Below are 17,019 nucleotides of genomic sequence, written 5' to 3'. Positions count from 1 at the left end.
GCTCTGGAAACTTGTGATGGGCATATACACTAATACAAATAGATTTATTGCAAAAATTAGCTATTTTTGAGCTAAACCAGCCAGACTCTCAGGTCAGCTGTCTGCACAGTGTCAACACAGTCTGACTAAAGGACAACTTTGTCTTTTCAGGTGAACAATGACGCCGGACCCAGCTGCTGGATAGCTTGCTGTCAGAAAATGTCACAATGTGGAATGGAGCAAAGGTCAACATTTTCTCCTACATGCCAACAGGAGCATGTAGCATTTTAACTACCGTGCCATCACCCTGTTAAGTTCATTAACACCGGCTCGGTTATTCTTTGGCGTGCAGCGGGAGGTGGATTGGAACCCAAAACAGTTGGGTTTTTACATTATTTTGTTCCCCTCGTTTCAAGCAGGACGTCTGGCAGCTTTTTAGGTCAAAACAAATCCCCACATGGTGATTTGACAGGGCAGAAAAGTCACAGTCCGCATCACAGAGGGGTCCCGCTGACGCACAATGGTGGCGGATTACACGGCAGGAAGTGGGGACAGATCAGAGGAGGAAATGGACCAGAAGGCATCTGACGACGGCGGAGGACTTGGAGATAGAGACCTGGAGACGGTTCTCTCCGCGTCCGAGGGCCCGGCTCCTAGCGAAGGGCCCCCGGGCGACGCGGCGGAGCCCAGAAAGTGGAAGGGGGCCGTAATATTCTTGTGTTTCTACGGGTTTATGACGTCGATAAAGCCCGGTGAGCCCTTCATCACACCATATCTACTCAGCCCAGAGAAGAACTTTACCAGGGAACAGGTTAGTGGTGTCATCAGGCTGGAGGAGTTCTATATGTCTATATATAAGCCCAAAAAGAAAGGAGTAGCAACAGCTCCTACAACGGGCTGTGCAAAAAGACTCAAAGTTAACCTGTTAGAACTTGATTCCACATGCAGTGGAGCCCTTGTTACGCAGTAGAATGAATGAATGTCTGCAGGGAGTCTGCTGATCCATCTTACAGTGGTCAAAGTTCACATTCCTCCAAAGTGGGTCAGTGTATTAGGTCTGTGAAGACTGGCTGGGAATCATCTGAACACTGCGACCTGCAGCTTTAGTTAATTTCTCCTTAATTTGACCACGAGTTCATCCCAAGTGTTGCTCGCTTACCTGTCAAAGTGTCTTTCAGAGAGGAGAATAGGTTAAATATTTGTGTGTGTGTGGAAAAACCAGACCCGTCTGCCAGAGGGATTGTGTGTTCCAGTTGAACCAGTTCCACTATCGTGACTTCAAATTTGTTATGAGTATTATGCAGGACGACAATGGATAATATTCTATTGTGTTCTGTTACCAAACAAGCATCTAATTAGGATTTTTCTTTAACTTATGAGGAGTTTGTTAATGGTTATTACTCTGTTGCACACAGTGCACCATATTGCATCAATTTAATCGGCTACAACTATCATTTTTATTAACGATTTAATCTGCAGATTAATTTCTTGATTCATAGGTCGGCTGTTATGTCAATAAGCAGTCTAGTCACGTCTTTAAGTGTCTTGTTTTATTTGACCAATCAAATGTGTTTTACTGTAACATAAATCATATATAAAATGCAAAAACGTTACCCAGCCATATCTTGTGATAGTTACATTGCTACAGTATCTAAGGTGTGAAGCTCAGTGGTCACAGTGATATTTATTTATTCCTTATAAAATATCCTTATGAAATATCTTTGGGCTGAGGAAATTGTGAAAGGAAAAAAGCACAATTTTCTTCAATTTAATTAAGAAAATAATCAGCAGATTAATAGAAACAATCATAAATTGCAGCCCTACACTCTACAAGTGTAAGACAAAAATATCAATAAGTCATATCTTCAATTTGCTGCCTCGCTGATTTCTTAATTGACCGACTCGGCTCTTTCCAGGTGACCAATGAGATCACTCCGGTGCTGACGTACTCCTACATGGTGGTGCTGGTGCCGGCCTTCCTGCTGACGGACCTCCTGCGCTACAAGCCGGTCCTGATCATCCAGGGCGTCAGCCAGGTGGTCATCTGGCTCCTTCTGCTGCTGGGCTCCACCCTCCTGGAGATGCAGTTCATGGAGTTCTTCTACGGCATCACCATGGCCTGCCGCGTGGCCTACTCCTCCTACATCTTCTCCCTGGTCAGCCCGGCCCTCTACCAGCGCGTGGCCGGATACTCGCGCTCCGCGGTCCTCATGGGCGTGTTCACCAGCTCGGTGCTGGGCCAGCTCTTCATTTCCTTCGGCGAAGTCAGCTTCTACACGCTCAGCGCCATATCTCTGGGTTTCGTCAGCTTCGGGCTGGCGCTGTCGATGTGCCTGCCCTGGCCCAAACGCTCCCTGTTTTTCAACCGGACGCAGAATCGAGAGCAAGCGGCCGCGTTAGCCGGCAAGTCAGAACTGGACAAAATGAACCCGAAAGAGAGCGCCCCGGCCCCGGCAGCCCCCCCGTGCTCTGCGTCACGCTGGAGGGACTCTGTCTTTGTGCAGATGCTGCTGGAGGTGAGAAATGTGGCGAGGAGGCCCAACCTGAGGCTCTGGTCCCTGTGGTGGGTGTTCAACTCCACAGGGTACTACCTGGTGCTGTTCTACGTTCACATCCTGTGGAACAAACTCCATCCGGTCACTGAGAACAAGAACGTTTACAACGGGGGAGTGGAGGCAGCTTCTACCCTGCTGAGTGAGACATTTCTGGAGCTACAATAGTTAGTTTTTAGAGAATAAACATGTTGCTCTGTGCTCATAAAGCAGTTAGGATTCTGTTTCATAGTCCTTGGTGCTTTTGTTCACGTTAGCATGCAAACCTGGCGTCTAAATGTAGTGTGTAATGTGCAAATAATGGGTACAACTCGTCTGTGTCACAAGATATCATGTTTTTTATTTTTATTTCTTGCAGAGAGTTGCTCTGAAAACTAAAGTCTTAATCTAGGATTCTTTTGAAAGGATTTTCAAGCTGCTTCACATTGACATCTTATCTTAACCCGGTTTAATAAGCTCTTCAGACTCAGTGGGATCGATGGAGGAGTTTCTATGTGAGCTGCCAAAGCTGCTGCACATTTACTCCGGGAGAAGAGTAACTTCTTCTTATTGTTTTTATTTAATACACAACTTTTTTCATCAGAGAAAAGTTGTGTATTATTCAGATTGGTTAATGCCACAAGGTTCATGAGGCTCTAAATCAGATGATGTGGGAGACAGATAAAAGCTTTATTAAATAAATCCTGTGTAGATTGGAGGAGCCTGATCATGTTTAAAATGAATTTGATCATATTTTGGTGGTGGGTTTTGAAGCTGCATACAGTATTTAAAACACCAAATACACATTTAGTTCTGATATAATTACAGCCATCAAACTGAAGAGGGAAAGTTATTGATCTCCCACTTTTAAAACTATCTCTTCAAAGTAAATATGTTCATATTGAAATGAATAGGTCAATACAAAATGACAATTTCCACCACAGGAAAGTGACGATATTAAAAGAACAATATGAATTACAAGAGCAGTGATTAAGTGTCTGAAGCAGATGAACAGCGTTTTGATCGGCGTGCGTCTTTCTGCAGGTGCACTGACTTCCTTCATCGCCGGCTACGCCAAAATCCGGTGGACCGTCTGGTCCGAGCTGGTCATCGGCGTCATCACGGCGGTGCAGGCGGGGCTGCTGCTGCTCATGGGCACCACGGACAACATCTGGGTCTGCTACATGGCCTACGTCCTCTTCAGAGGCTTCTACCAGTTCCTGGTGCCGATTGCCACGTGAGTGTAACCTCGATATGAATCTACATCCTCTATGAAAATGCAAAAGCTTCTGGAGTGTTGTGCTCTGTGGTGATCGTCGCATCGTCTCTGCAGTTTCCAGATCGCCTCGTCGCTCACCAAGGAGCTGTGCGCCTTAGTGTTTGGCATCAACACCTTCTTGGGGACCATTCTGAAGAGCATCATCAACCTGATATTCTCCGACAAGAGAGGCCTGGCGCTGGACGTGCAAACTCAGGTAGAACGGACATTTAATACGTTAACGCTGGCCGCTCGGCTCATTGAGCTTTGGCTGTGCTTCCCCATACTGATTATGTGATTTTACTATTTGAACATGCAGAAGTTGCATGACAACCGGGAGAAGACGATGCAAGCAATGTAATGAATAACAATCTGTGTGATTTTTCATTTGCACAACAGAAACTGAGAAGTGAAATGAAACACGCATTTTTTATATCCTTTAACAAAATTGTCTCCGTTAAAGGTTTCTCCAGTATTGTTTCTTATTATTTATATTTTAGAGTAAAATACAGAGAGGTGGTAAAGAAAAACATTTCAGGAGGTGTAGAGAAACAGAATATAGGTTTGCAATAAGGGACTTTTTAATTTCATTAAATGATATTAATAATCCGACAAAGTGGAGGTTTGTCATGTGCAAAATCTTTGTCATCCTCCTTTTTAAGATAAAATAAGATAATCCTTTATTAGTCCCACAAGTAATATAAATAAACAGTAATAGAGAACATTAAAAAATATGGTAAAGAAGAATATTAAATATACAGACTGAATAAAGAAGTATATAAAAGTACTTAAACGTGTTGAAAGTCAAAGTGTTTTATGATTTGAATCAGATTTTTAGATGTCTCTCTCTCTTTTCTCCTCTCAGTTCCTGGTGTACTTCCTTTACTTCGTCATTCTCACCGTCGTCTACCTCGTCTGCGCTGCCGTGGTCATCATCCGTCACTGTAGGAAGCCGCGTGCAGAAGGGGGCGGGGCCAGCGAGCCGGCGGCGTCCACAGAGCTCAGCCCCGTGGCTGCAGAGTCAGAGCCTCTGTCTAACGGCACAAGCGCCAAAGCGTAACGACAAAGACTGTCTCTTCTTAAACTGCTTCCATCGGCATCGCATCTGGAGCCCAGTTTCACCAATGAGCTCTTTGGACTCGGCGGATCGATGGAGGAGTTTCTATGTGAGCGGCTGAGCCTTAATCAGAGAAGTGCCTAAAGCTGCTGCACATTTACTCAGTGAGAAGAGTCACTTCTTCTTTTTATTTAACAAAAAGCACTAAGTGGTACTACGCTTTCATTCACACAGAGAGGGACCATTAACGTGCCTTTTCTTTGTATTTTGTACAGGAAACAAATGAGGAGGATTTTTTTAGTTGTGATTCAGTTTCCTGATTACCATGTGATCACTACGTGTTACTTTATGAAAACGGCCTTTTCAGGTTTGGTTAGACACTTTTTTTTTCTTTCTTTTTTGTAATTCACACTCCTATTGGGATGTTACAGTGTTATAATTATGTGTAAGTGCCATTTAATGAAAGCAAATATCCACATCAGTATAAAATACAATCCTTTCTGTATTGATAATCAAATTTCACATCACATTCTTATCATCAGCTTATGAAATTATCTGTTTATGTGAAGCTGGAAACTGCAGATTGTATGCAGTATGTTAGATAATGTGATTTTTTTTAAATTTTTTTTTTAATTATTATTATTTCATGGTCGCTGTAATGCTCTTAAATGTAGAAACTGCAGCATCTGAATATTTAGAATTCTTATTTGATGCATTGAAACAAGCTGCAGATTGTGTTGCTTTGGAGAAATCACAAACAAATTATTTACACACTTATGCTTATTGGACAATTATCCTAGTACACATCACTGAATTTTGGTTATTAAACATGTGATATTTCTCTTTAGTGTTGATTTTAAGGAAGATGCAGGATGAAAAACAAAGCAGTCAGTATTGCTGCTAATTCTATTTTCTCTATTTTTGACTCGTTCATTACCAGGAAGACTAGAGGCCCACGCGTTTCTAATAGGATCTTTAATTAAATAAACATAGGAATGCACTCTTACTTCATGCAACAGGAACTAAAGTGCAAACATTAAGTAGTTTCTATTTTCTTCTTTAAAAAGCAGGTGTGGCTGTGAAATAATGAATATTCTTTTACAGTAGACACTGTAGTGGCTGAAGTTTTTTACATTCATAATGTATAGATATTTCTGATTGAAATAATTGCAGAGGTGTAATGTAACTGTGAATCTGTCTGAATGCTGTAAAAAGACAAACGCTGACATTAATTACATGTTTGTTTTTGTATTCACAAATAAAATGAGGTTGGTGGATGAAAAACTCGATCATTTTGAACAATTCACCTTTTTCCTGACGATAAACTAACAAAACACGTTCTCTGCAGCACCCAATCCTACAAGTAGATGCTCGTAGTTCTGCGTCTGAGGGATTCGTATTCTGTTTGGTCAGCTGCTCGCAGCATGAAGTCCTCCGATTTGCTTTTTCTGCGTTTGCTTCTCGGTCAGCCGCCTGTTGCTTCAGCTGAACGCAGCGATGTGATGGAAAACCTTCGTGTTCACGACCCGCTTCCCTCCTGGGAAACCGCTCGCCGTTAAACTGAGGAGTGAATCGAGGCGTCTGCTGCCGGACGCTCTGCATTCTTGACCTTTGGTCCTCTGAGTAAGCGGCGAGTCATCACAATATTGGCTTTTTAAATAAAGTTGCATAACAGCGCCCCAACACATGATAACTGGTTTCAATGTGTCGACCTGCTGCCCTCCAGTGGTTCAACTTTTACTATTTCTTTATTTCGCTGTTGGAAAAAGACTTGAGACACAGAAAAAGGGTCAATATTCAGTGCTTTTATTAAATACATCCCATATAAAAACACTGTATTTATACATTCTTTATATCCCGAAACACTTCAAGCCGTAATAAATACCACGCGAATGGTAGGAACAACTAATCCAAATAATGTCAGTGCCAAAAAACAATATAGTATATTACAAAGACTAATTTGATCTTTAATTGGTGGGAGTGTCTTTTTCCCGAAAGCTAATACTTTCAGCTGTGTTGAAGTGCAAAGTATTTTATACTACTAGTTACAAAACTAAGAATAAGACTGCAAAGAAAGTGCAAAAACACACCTGTTCATTTTAAACACACACCTCTACACACATCTACACAAAAACAAGTCAGTTCTTCAGAATGTGAAGCTTCACGCGCATTAAAATACAAGGAAGTTAATAAACACGGCAAAAGAAAACCCAAACGGAAAATAGCTGATTGATGGCTCACAGTAGCTGAGGAGGAGGAGGAGGCGGTAAAGTGCAGTACAATGCCCTGCTTGTTGGCCCAAAACAGACAAAGGCGTCCCTTTTTTCGGCCCAGTTCCTCCCAGTTCCTCCCAGTTCCTCCCCACGCAGCCCGAGCTCTACTCCAACACCAGCAGCCCTGCCTGGTCCCATGAGCTGGAGGTAACGGTCGGGGTCAGGTGAGCTGTCCGCCACAGGAAACGGAGGCACTTCCTGGTATTGTCTGGACTTTGAAGCCCTCCTGAGCCGCGAATAAAATCTAGAAACAAACCTTCTTGGCTTTGTATTTGTTTTTGCCCTTTTTTGATTTCATGATAAATAACTTTAATATTTCCCTTCGTGCTGTCTTTTAAATGCGTGACATAAAAGATCCCAGCAGTTAATATAGCAGCTGGATAAATTAATGTGTTCTGTTTAAAACAAACAGTACTTTTAGATATGTGAACGTAATGTTCCTTTCAGAAAACGGCGGATTGTTCTTATTTTTAAATACTTTTTAAAAGTCATATTAAAAAAAAAAAAAAAAAAAGTCCAATATTCTGTGCTAGCATGCACGGAAATTTGGGCATGGAAATAAAAAAAAAAGAACGGCTCTCGAGTTCTCCTTCTATTCTACGTGTGAGGCGTTGGAGCACGAGACATTTTTCTTAAACGGATTCTTCTTTACATTTGAAACGCAGCGCAGAACGATCAGTGTGTTCTTCACTGTGGATCACGTGTTCGACAGCAGACAGCTCACGTTGCTGCCTATGAAAATGGTGTTTCCTCTGCAAAGGACAAAAGCACAGTCACACACTGCAAATATATATATATATATATATATATATAGTCAATTACTGTAATTACAGACAAGCAGGAGTTTGTCTCTTACCGTCTGATTGCCCCTTCCCTTGGGCAGATGTGCCGTTAGATTCAGCAGCATCTCTTGCTGTATTTATGATATAGACGTTAATATTTTCATTATAATAAAACATTAGACGAAAAAAATAATAAGAAATCCAGAAAACAGACTGAAACTTACATTGCTGCTCGTTCTTCCTCCAGAAGTCTGTGATGGAGGGAGACAGGACGGTAATGTTATATCAATTCACCACATCTGTAAAAAGGTCAATTTATGTAATTCATAATGTATAATTTACTAACTTGGTTCCCACGGCATGGAGGCTGCAGGGAGACAAATACAGGAGAGATTATGTCAAAGTGTCAGTCGCTGTTTACAACACTGTAAAATGTATATCCTACATTTCCCATGATGCCCCAGAGAGAAAGGGCAAACAGTAAAATAATTCACAAACTAAAAGAAACAAACTTTTAATGGCTTTGAAGGATCTCTTACTTTTTTGGAAGAACCACATTCCTAGAGGAAATAAAACAGAACGATGAAAACTCATTAAAACGCAGAAATGCACACATGACAGCTTCTGAATTTAATGCAAATACAATTGCTATTATTGCTAAAAAAGGAAATAAAATAAGTTCTCACCTGTTTTACATCTGTGAAAGGCGATGAGCAGCAGCACGCCGACCAGCAGAGCGATGAAGACCGTGACGGCCGTGGAGATTTTCAGCTTCCCTCCGGGGGCTAAACGGAAAAAAAACAACGACTTATTACAGCGTAATAACACATCAGGGTATTTTTGAAGACGCGTAATAACTGGTAATAACCCACTTGTGGAGAAAGGGTTGGCGACGGGTCGGCTGCTCTCCCGGCTGACCGGATTCTCCAGCTCGCAGCTGAACTCGGCGACGCCCGAACTGCCCTCCTTGAAGATGTATGCACGTGTGTTATGAACATGTGTGTTATGAACATGTGTGTTATTAACATGTATGTTGAGCTGCGGCTCCGAGAGGGTTAGCGTTAGCTGACCGTGACCGCGGCTACCTTCGTGATGAGCAGCGCCTGAGATCCAGTCGTCCACTTGTCGTCCCACCTCCACCTGCAGGTGACCGGGCCGGCGTCCGCCGTGTCTCCGTCGCAGGTCAAAGTGCAGCTGGCGCTCTCCTCGTCACAGGAAGTGCCGACGGTGGGTTCCGGGACGGGAGCTGTCGGGGAGAAGATCGGAGAACGTCGCAACACGACCTCCCACACCGATAAACAGAAGCTCTTGCTTTTTTCTCTCCACTCACAGATGACGATGAGGCGGATGTCTGGACTCTCGACGCCTCTGATCTCTGACGTGTACAGTCCACTGTCGGTTCGAGTCAGCCCCCTGAGCGTCATCGCTCCGCTCGTCTGGTTCAGGCTCCCGCGCTCTTTGGAACAAACGCAGACGCGGAGAGGGTTAAACCTCCAGGGTCGACCGATCGAAAACACACACACGCGTTTCATCGCACGGCCTGACCTTTGAACTGGCGGTACGAATCGATTCCCGTATTGTCGAATTCGAGGGCGAGGCTGTTATCGTGCTTCCAGACGACGTAGGTGACGGCGCCCGGCACGGAGGCGGTGACCGGGTTGAAGACCACGTCGTCGCCCACCTTCTTGTAGACTTTAATCTCTGCAGCGCAAACAGAAGCTCAGCACATCGTCTGCTTCCAGCTCCTTGAGACTCATTGCTTTTTCTGTTTTATGACTTCTAACTGTTATATTTCTACTTTCTTTTGCTATATTCTAATGTACTTCTAACTGTTATATTTCTACTTTCTTCTGCTCTATTCTAATGTACTTCTACTATTATATTTCTACTTTCTTCTGCTATATTCTAATGTACTTCCAACTGTTATATTTCTACTTTCTTCTGCTATATTCCAATGTACTTCTACTGTTATATTTCTACTTTCTTCTGCTCTATTCTAATGTACTTCTAACTGTTATATTTCTACCCACTTCTGCTATATTCTAATGTACTTCTACTTGTTATATTTCTACTTTCTTCTGCTCTATTCTAATGTACTTCTACTGTTATATTTCTACCCACTTCTGCTCCATTCTAATGTACTTCTACTGTTATATTTCTACTCACGTCTGCTATATTCTAATGTACTTCTACTGTTATATTTCTACCCACTTCTGCTATATTCTAATGTACTTCTACTTGTTATATTTCTACTTTCTTCTGCTCCATTCTAATGTACTTCTACTGTTATATTTCTACTCACTTCTGCTATATTCTAATGTACTTCTACTTGTTATATTTCTACTTTCTTCTGCTCTATTCTAATGTACTTCTACTGTTATATTTCTACTCACTTCTGCTCTATTCCAATGTACTTCTACTGTTATATTTCTACTTTCTTCTGCTCTATTCCAATGTACTTCTACTGTTATATTTCTACTCACGTCTGCTATATTCTAATGTACTTCTACTGTTATATTTCTACCCACTTCTGCTCTCTATTCTAATGTACTTCTACTTGTTATATTTCTACTTTCTTCTGCTCTATTCTAATGTACTTCTACTGTTATATTTCTACCCACTTCTGCTCCATTCTAATGTACTTCTACTGTTATATTTCTACCCACTTCTGCTATATTCTAATGTACTTCTACTGTTATATTTCTACCCACTTCTGCTCTCTATTCTAATGTACTTCTACTTGTTATATTTCTACTTTCTTCTGCTCTATTCTAATGTACTTCTACTGTTATATTTCTACTTTCTTCTGTTCTATTCTAATGTACTTCTACTGTTATATTTCTACCCACTTCTGCTCCATTCTAATGTACTTCTACTGTTATATTTCTACCCACTTCTGCTATATTCTAATGTACTTCTACTTGTTATATTTCTACTTTCTTCTGCTCTATTCTAATGTACTTCTACTGTTATATTTCTACCCACGTCTGCTCCATTCTAATGTACTTCTACTGTTATATTTCTACTCACTTCTGCTATATTCTAATGTACTTCTACTTGTTATATTTCTACTTTCTTCTGCTCTATTCTAATGTACTTCTACTGTTATATTTCTACTTTCTTCTGCTCTATTCCAATGTACTTCTACTGTTATATTTCTACTCACGTCTGCTATATTCTAATGTACTTCTACTGTTATATTTCTACCCACTTCTGCTCTCTATTCTAATGTACTTCTACTTGTTATATTTCTACTTTCTTCTGCTCTATTCTAATGTACTTCTACTGTTATATTTCTACTCACGTCTGCTATATTCTAATGTACTTCTACTGTTATATTTCTACTCACTTCTGCTATATTCTAATGTACTTCTACTTGTTATATTTCTACTTTCTTCTGCTCTATTCTAATGTACTTCTACTGTTATATTTCTACTCACGTCTGCTATATTCTAATGTACTTCTACTGTTATATTTCCACTCACGTCTGCTATATTCTAATGTACTTCTACTGTTATATTTCTACCCACTTCTGCTCTATTCTAATGTACTTCTACTGTTATATTTCTACTCACTTCTGCTAACTCTTTTAGTAATAACTGTTCTATACATAATGTTATTTTTCCATTCTACACATCTTAATTCTGTTAGATGTTACTATAGATTAATCCATTCCATGCATGTCAACTATTGCACACATATCTACTGTTTCTACTCTGCTCTCTGCTGTCACACCCTCTGGTTGCTCTTTGGTGCGTGAACTATTCAGATCTAACTGTCGGCCCTCGTGCTGCTCGTCCTGCAGCAGCATATAAATACAGGCTGGTCCACACTGGGTGGGGCCGTGGATCAGTCTGGAAACACACGATAGTGCGACACAGCGTGCACGCGCACACACTTTTACAACCCACAAAACGACACTTCTCTATAAAACGTGGCAGCTAGCAGTGACGTAACGTAACCGCCTTACCGGAGGCTGCGGCCACGACAGCCAGCAGGACGCACGAGCACGCGGCCAAAGCCACGGACGCCTCGCGCGGACTCATCTCGCTCCTCCGTCGGTTAGACTGACAGCCAGCTGCGTCTGTTCTGATGCAACGTTATTTAAAGGGGTAGAAGAAGTGTGCAGGTTTAAAGCACAGCTAGCTGGAAGCGCAGGAAGATCTAAAAGTGAAAGTTAAAAAGGAAACCAGCTCCACAGGTTCCCGGTGTCTCCGCCTCCACCGGGGAATGCAGCATATAACACATGTGTTATGATTTTAGAATCATACATTTACTTTAAAGTATTCCATGCTCACCAAATATGTGACACTAACCAATGGTGTACTTCGTTTCTTCTGGGAAAAGTGGATACAAAATAATAAATCTTTATACAGACACAATAAAAACCGGCATTTTTCCGCCTCCTAGTGGCCAGAGGTTGTTACTGCAGTCAGAAAACAACAGGGCTGCAATACATGCATCATTTATCATTTATCCACAGGAATATTGTCTTTAATAAGCAAATCACATGCAATTATTTATGAATGTTTTAGCAAAGAGGATTTTGGGTTAACTCTAATGGTCACAGTGTTTAAGGTATGTTTTTTCTTCTTCAAAATCTACTTAATACAGTCAACAATCATGTCATTAGAACATGAATACATGCAATGAATAAACTTAATTGAAAAGTGATAATAAAATGTCACAGATAGATTTAGAAACAATAGAGCAAACATAAAGAACAGGGCTAAACATCTGTGTTTTTGTGAGGTGTCAGTCGTCCTGCAGCTCCTCCGGGTTGTGTGGGATCAGAGGCTCGAGCTGCAGCCACAAGCCTCCCTCCGCCCGCAGGACGAGCTGCGGGAGACGGCGGACGCCCCCAGACCCGGTCCCGAGTTCAGGGTTGGCCCCCGGGGTCAGGCGAAACCTGAGCAGGGTCAACGCCACGACGACTCGAAGCTCTGCCAGGGCGAATTTCTGCCCAATGCAATTCCTGTGTGAACACAAACAAGTTCTTGTCTGTACAACATGTCAGATCCTGTTATTACCTCGCAGCAATGAGGACTCAGTACCTGGGGCCCGAGGAGAAGGGGATGTAGGCATGAGAAACCCGCTCCGCTGTGCGCTTGGGGCCAAAACGCAGGGGATTAAACTCCTGAAAGAGAATAAATCCAACTGAAAAACCACAAGTGGACAGAAACCAAAGATCTGTCTTTTTTTCATCTCTTACATGAGGGTTTGTCCAAACAGCAGGGTTGTGGTGTGTACCGTAAATACTGACCAAACAGATGGCCCCTTGGGAGGAATCACAGAGAAACAACTTTTTGAGAACACATTATACTCGCTAGCACAATGTAACGTCTCAAATATACTTAAAAACCCTCCAAGAGAGCCAAGAGTCCCCCCCTCCCCCTCACCCTTTGGTACGGTCCGATGCCCGGGCAGTGCCATGTCCTGGGTGTAGGTCCTTGTGACTGCCTGCACAGGAGCGTGCAGCCGGAGAGACTCTCGAATGCACATGGTGGTGAAGGGAAGGCTGGACAGATCCTCCCTTCAAATAAAGAGAAGCATTTTTTTACTGAGGAAATTACAATCGTTGCTCATTGAGATTGTACGCGTGAGTTTTCTTACCACTCTATTGCATGCCGGTCTCGTCCTTCCATCAGATCCATCACCTCCAGCCTGCATTTCTCCTGATAGTGCTCGTGGCGCGCTAAATTATACAGCGTCCAGCAGATTGCACTGGCCGTTGTGTCGTGACCTGTGAGGGGGAAAAAACAAAAAAACACTCTTAGTGGATGTCAACTTGTGTTTTATGACTCATTTTCTTTTTAACTGTCTCACCCGCGAACATGAAGGTGTTGGCCTCCGCCTGTATCTCCTCATCCGTGAGGCCTCGTCCATCTTCATCCTGCAATTATACGGTATTACGCCGCAGTCTTTTAAATCTATTCTTTCATTCTTAGTTCTTCTTCTCTACTACCTTCGACAGCAGTATGATGTCCACAAAATCTTTCTTTTTCCGCGGTGCTGTGGACAAATCTGACTCCGTCTTCATCTGCTGGCTGATCAGAGCTCGACGCTTCTGGACCACCTCCCTGGTAAACCTGCAAACAGGTTTCACCCAAATATAGGATAGTATAAATACTGATAACGATATTATAAGATACAGAAATGTTCTTCTATGTAACACTGCTCCATAAAAGGTCAGAAGGTCACACCTGTGCACGATGCTGAGGGCCTTTCTGAACCGCTTCCCCTGCTCCGTTTTCCAGTAGAACCAGTGCCAGTGGTGCAAAATCTTTTGCCGACGATCTATTACCAGGTCACTCAGCTCCACTATGGCGGCCACGTACTCACTGGTGGACCTGGAAGGAGAAAAAAAGCGAAAGAGGAATCGAATGGAATACATTTGAGGAAAAAATGTGCGCGTCCTCACCTCTGACAGTCGCTTTTGTAGCTGAAGGCACATTTCAGTAAACTGTCCAGTGTCATCAGAGTGACGTGGTCGAACATCTCGAGAGTAGTCGTGCCCTTTGCGACCAAGTGGCGCCACTTATCCTGAGAGACGCCGGAAAGATGCAACAGAGACGTATGTACACATGTCACAGGGGTCGTGTGAATGGCGGCAGGTAGGCGTGTCTTACGTGCATGGTGTTGGTGGAGGTGTTGAACTTTGCCACGTATTCCTTCAGGATGTCAAAATGAAAAGCCGGAGTCAGCAGCCGTCTCTTGCGGGACCATTCCGCCCCGTTGCTCAGCAACAGGCTCTGTCCTGGGACGTTAAGAGGAGGGAATATTTGGAGGATGACAGTAAATAAAAACGAAAGTCTTTCAGGACACTTTCGTCAGAGCGTATTGACTCACCAAGCCACGGACGCAGATGACCGTAGATGAGCTCATCTTTCATTGTGATGCTGGCTGGGTGGAGGGAGACAAGAACATGTGCACATGTTGTATTGACGGCTCAGATTACGCATTCCAAAGAGTTGGTTTCCAGCAAGTATACACTACCAGGTGCCATAAGCAGAGGCTTGACGTAGTCAGGGTGGAAGAGTCGGACCAGGTGGTAAAAAGGGCCGAGGAACCAGCTGCAGGAGTGCGTGTACGTCCGCACCAAGTCATCCACCTGCAGGAGACCTTCCTCCGAGCTCTGCATCTTGTAGTTCAAACGAGAAATTAAAAGGAAATGAACCAGAAAGAGGAAATCTTGCAATAATAACTTGCAACACTGTATCGCTGAGACATCGACGGTTAGAGTTCCTTATGCCTTGTTTCAACATTCAAGCGTTACAATAACGGCGTGAACAGATGAGGCGATTGCAGAATGAATCCTCGATCAAAGTGACAATCATCAGGGTGTGTGTCGCCAGGTGTGTGTCTCCTACCTGGCCCAGGTGGCCGAGCAGCCAGGAGTTGGCGTGTGGCTTGCTGAAGCAGGACAGCCTGTACGTGTACCAGGCGTGTCGCGCCAAAAGCCTCGCCGTCCCAACTGCAACCACGGCTCCCAGCCCTGCAGCGAGGCCCGTCCAGCTGAGGACCTGAGAGAGGACGGCCCAGAGGAGAGACATCCCGGGACAGAGAGGGATCCAGAGGCTCTGACTGCGTTCACGGCGAGACGTTACTGATTTTGAAATGTGCAGAAACCAAACTGTTCCACCCAATTATTTCAACAGGAGCGAGCGCTGTCACCATTATGTGTGACGCCACTTCCTTTATTAAAATAACCAGTCATTTCCTATGTCTTTGTATCCTTTTGATGGGAAATTATAACCATTAACTTGGTTAATTCGCTTATGAATGTATTTATTTGTGTTAGTTATTGTCACCTTTAGTTATTTGTACGGCTGTTGATAGGAATGCACTGCTGTTATTCTGTTATTAAGCTTATTTCATCTTAAAGGGACAATAATAGCAAGTGCTAAAGAGATTTCCTTTTTTTAAATGTTCATCTTTTCATCATCTTCATTTTTTTTCTTGCCAATTATGTTGACATTGTTTTATTATAAGCCATAGACAACAACATTTGTTTCCTGAAATAATTAAGAAGTTTATTTATTAATTTATCATCAATATAGTTTTGTTTATCAACTTTTATCAAGTTTCATTTTTGTTACAGATATTTGAATTTCCTCCCCAAGAATTGTGAGCAACTTATCCAACTTTTCTTTACTTGCATTTTAGAACTTATGTTTATAATATGTCTGTAATACTTAAAACAGCTAAAACGAAAACAAAAGTCTTAAGTATCTAAAGATGAAGGTTAATTGAGGAAACATGCACATTTCAGACCAATTGTTTCTATCTGATGAAACATAGACGTCTCTAAATGTTCATAAACTACAAACTTCACATAATTGATGAACTCCACAAAGAAGATTGCAATAAAAAACTAAACCATAAACTACTTTGTCACAAAAGTCTCGTTGACCTAGTTCTCGCGTCACGCTGTGCGCGCTCCCGCGAGAATACGCGCGCGACTCGGCAGGACCCCCGGCCGGTCGCACCTGAGCGGACAAACGGGTACCGACTAAATCAGGAGTTTTACCGGAAAATAAGCTCAGAACTCGTTGTTGTATTCTACCGACAGCCTGAAATGAAGCGCCGGCGACGCGGCGCGCGTGTCCGGCTGTAATGTTTGCACTTCAGGCAGTTTCAGGTGAGTTTAATTCAACATTTTGGTCTTAATATTTGTGGGCAAACGCGACACGGCTAACTTAGCTCGCGTTAATTAGCGTGATTCCAATTAGCTGCTGGTAGTTTCCTGTGTCCTCGTGTTTACAACCTCAAACATGTTTACTTTAATTTGCTTGACTTTTGAGTCTTTATTTTAATTATATATTTACTTAATGCCAGGCATTTATGGGAAAATGCAGTAATTTGACCCTTTATTTATAGGACATTACCAGAGATACTCATGTTATAATTATATCAAATGTAAGTTTAAGAGTAATAGTCTTTTTATTGAAAAATACTATTACAAAACAGTTTACTGGCTGTTGTTGCACTATAAATTAATATTACAGTGTATTTCCGTCTCCAGGCTGCTATTCATCAATATATCATTTATCTGATATATTTTTATTATTATTTAAGGCCCAAGTCAGTTTTTTTCAATGTATAACTGTATATTTATACATTGAAAAAAAAATTCAAA

General features: G+C 42.3%; 3 protein-coding genes and 1 long non-coding RNA gene across 4 annotated transcripts; 1 reads left to right on the top strand and 3 right to left on the bottom strand.

The window, feature by feature from the left end:
* Positions 1–499: 499 nt before the first annotated feature.
* Positions 500–4,828, top strand: slc19a1 (solute carrier family 19 member 1; the record flags this gene model as incomplete). The annotated part of the gene is made up of 5 exons (XM_079236718.1): positions 500–790; positions 1,896–2,673; positions 3,555–3,747; positions 3,844–3,985; positions 4,634–4,828. The coding sequence occupies 5 exons, from the start codon at positions 500–502 to the stop codon at positions 4,826–4,828; spliced, it is 1,599 nt and encodes a 532-aa protein (XP_079092844.1).
* A 1,834-nt stretch (positions 4,829–6,662) lies between these two features.
* LOC306752894 lies at positions 6,663–8,665 on the bottom strand. Its single transcript, XR_013771231.1, has 6 exons — positions 8,567–8,665; positions 8,420–8,440; positions 8,227–8,247; positions 8,105–8,131; positions 7,955–8,011; positions 6,663–7,850 (listed from the first exon to the last, which is right to left on the bottom strand). It is a non-coding gene; the product is annotated as an uncharacterized lncRNA (long non-coding RNA).
* Positions 8,666–11,965, bottom strand: LOC306753039 (lymphocyte function-associated antigen 3-like; the record flags this gene model as incomplete). Its single annotated transcript, XM_079236870.1, has 6 exons — positions 11,851–11,965; positions 9,426–9,581; positions 9,211–9,336; positions 8,966–9,126; positions 8,749–8,846; positions 8,666–8,687 (listed from the first exon to the last, which is right to left on the bottom strand). The coding sequence occupies exons 1-6, from the start codon at positions 11,924–11,926 to the stop codon at positions 8,666–8,668; spliced, it is 639 nt and encodes a 212-aa protein (XP_079092996.1). The 5' UTR covers positions 11,927–11,965.
* A 670-nt stretch (positions 11,966–12,635) lies between these two features.
* cyp4f3 (cytochrome P450, family 4, subfamily F, polypeptide 3) lies at positions 12,636–15,433 on the bottom strand (the record flags this gene model as incomplete). The annotated part of the gene is made up of 13 exons (XM_079236869.1): positions 12,636–12,855; positions 12,935–13,017; positions 13,093–13,157; positions 13,280–13,413; positions 13,494–13,623; positions 13,707–13,773; positions 13,846–13,969; positions 14,084–14,230; positions 14,302–14,423; positions 14,510–14,637; positions 14,730–14,783; positions 14,877–15,021; positions 15,251–15,433. 13 exons carry the CDS (start codon positions 15,431–15,433, stop codon positions 12,636–12,638), a joined length of 1,602 nt encoding a protein of 533 aa, XP_079092995.1.
* Between the last annotated feature and the right edge of the window lie 1,586 nt (positions 15,434–17,019).

The sequence above is a fragment of the Taurulus bubalis genome, assembly GCF_910589615.1.
Source record: "Taurulus bubalis genome assembly, chromosome: 21".
Taxonomy (NCBI): Eukaryota; Metazoa; Chordata; class Actinopteri; order Perciformes; family Cottidae; genus Taurulus; species Taurulus bubalis.
The sequence above is the reverse complement of the archived record's forward strand: the minus strand, read 5'-3'. Positions and strand labels throughout refer to the sequence as shown.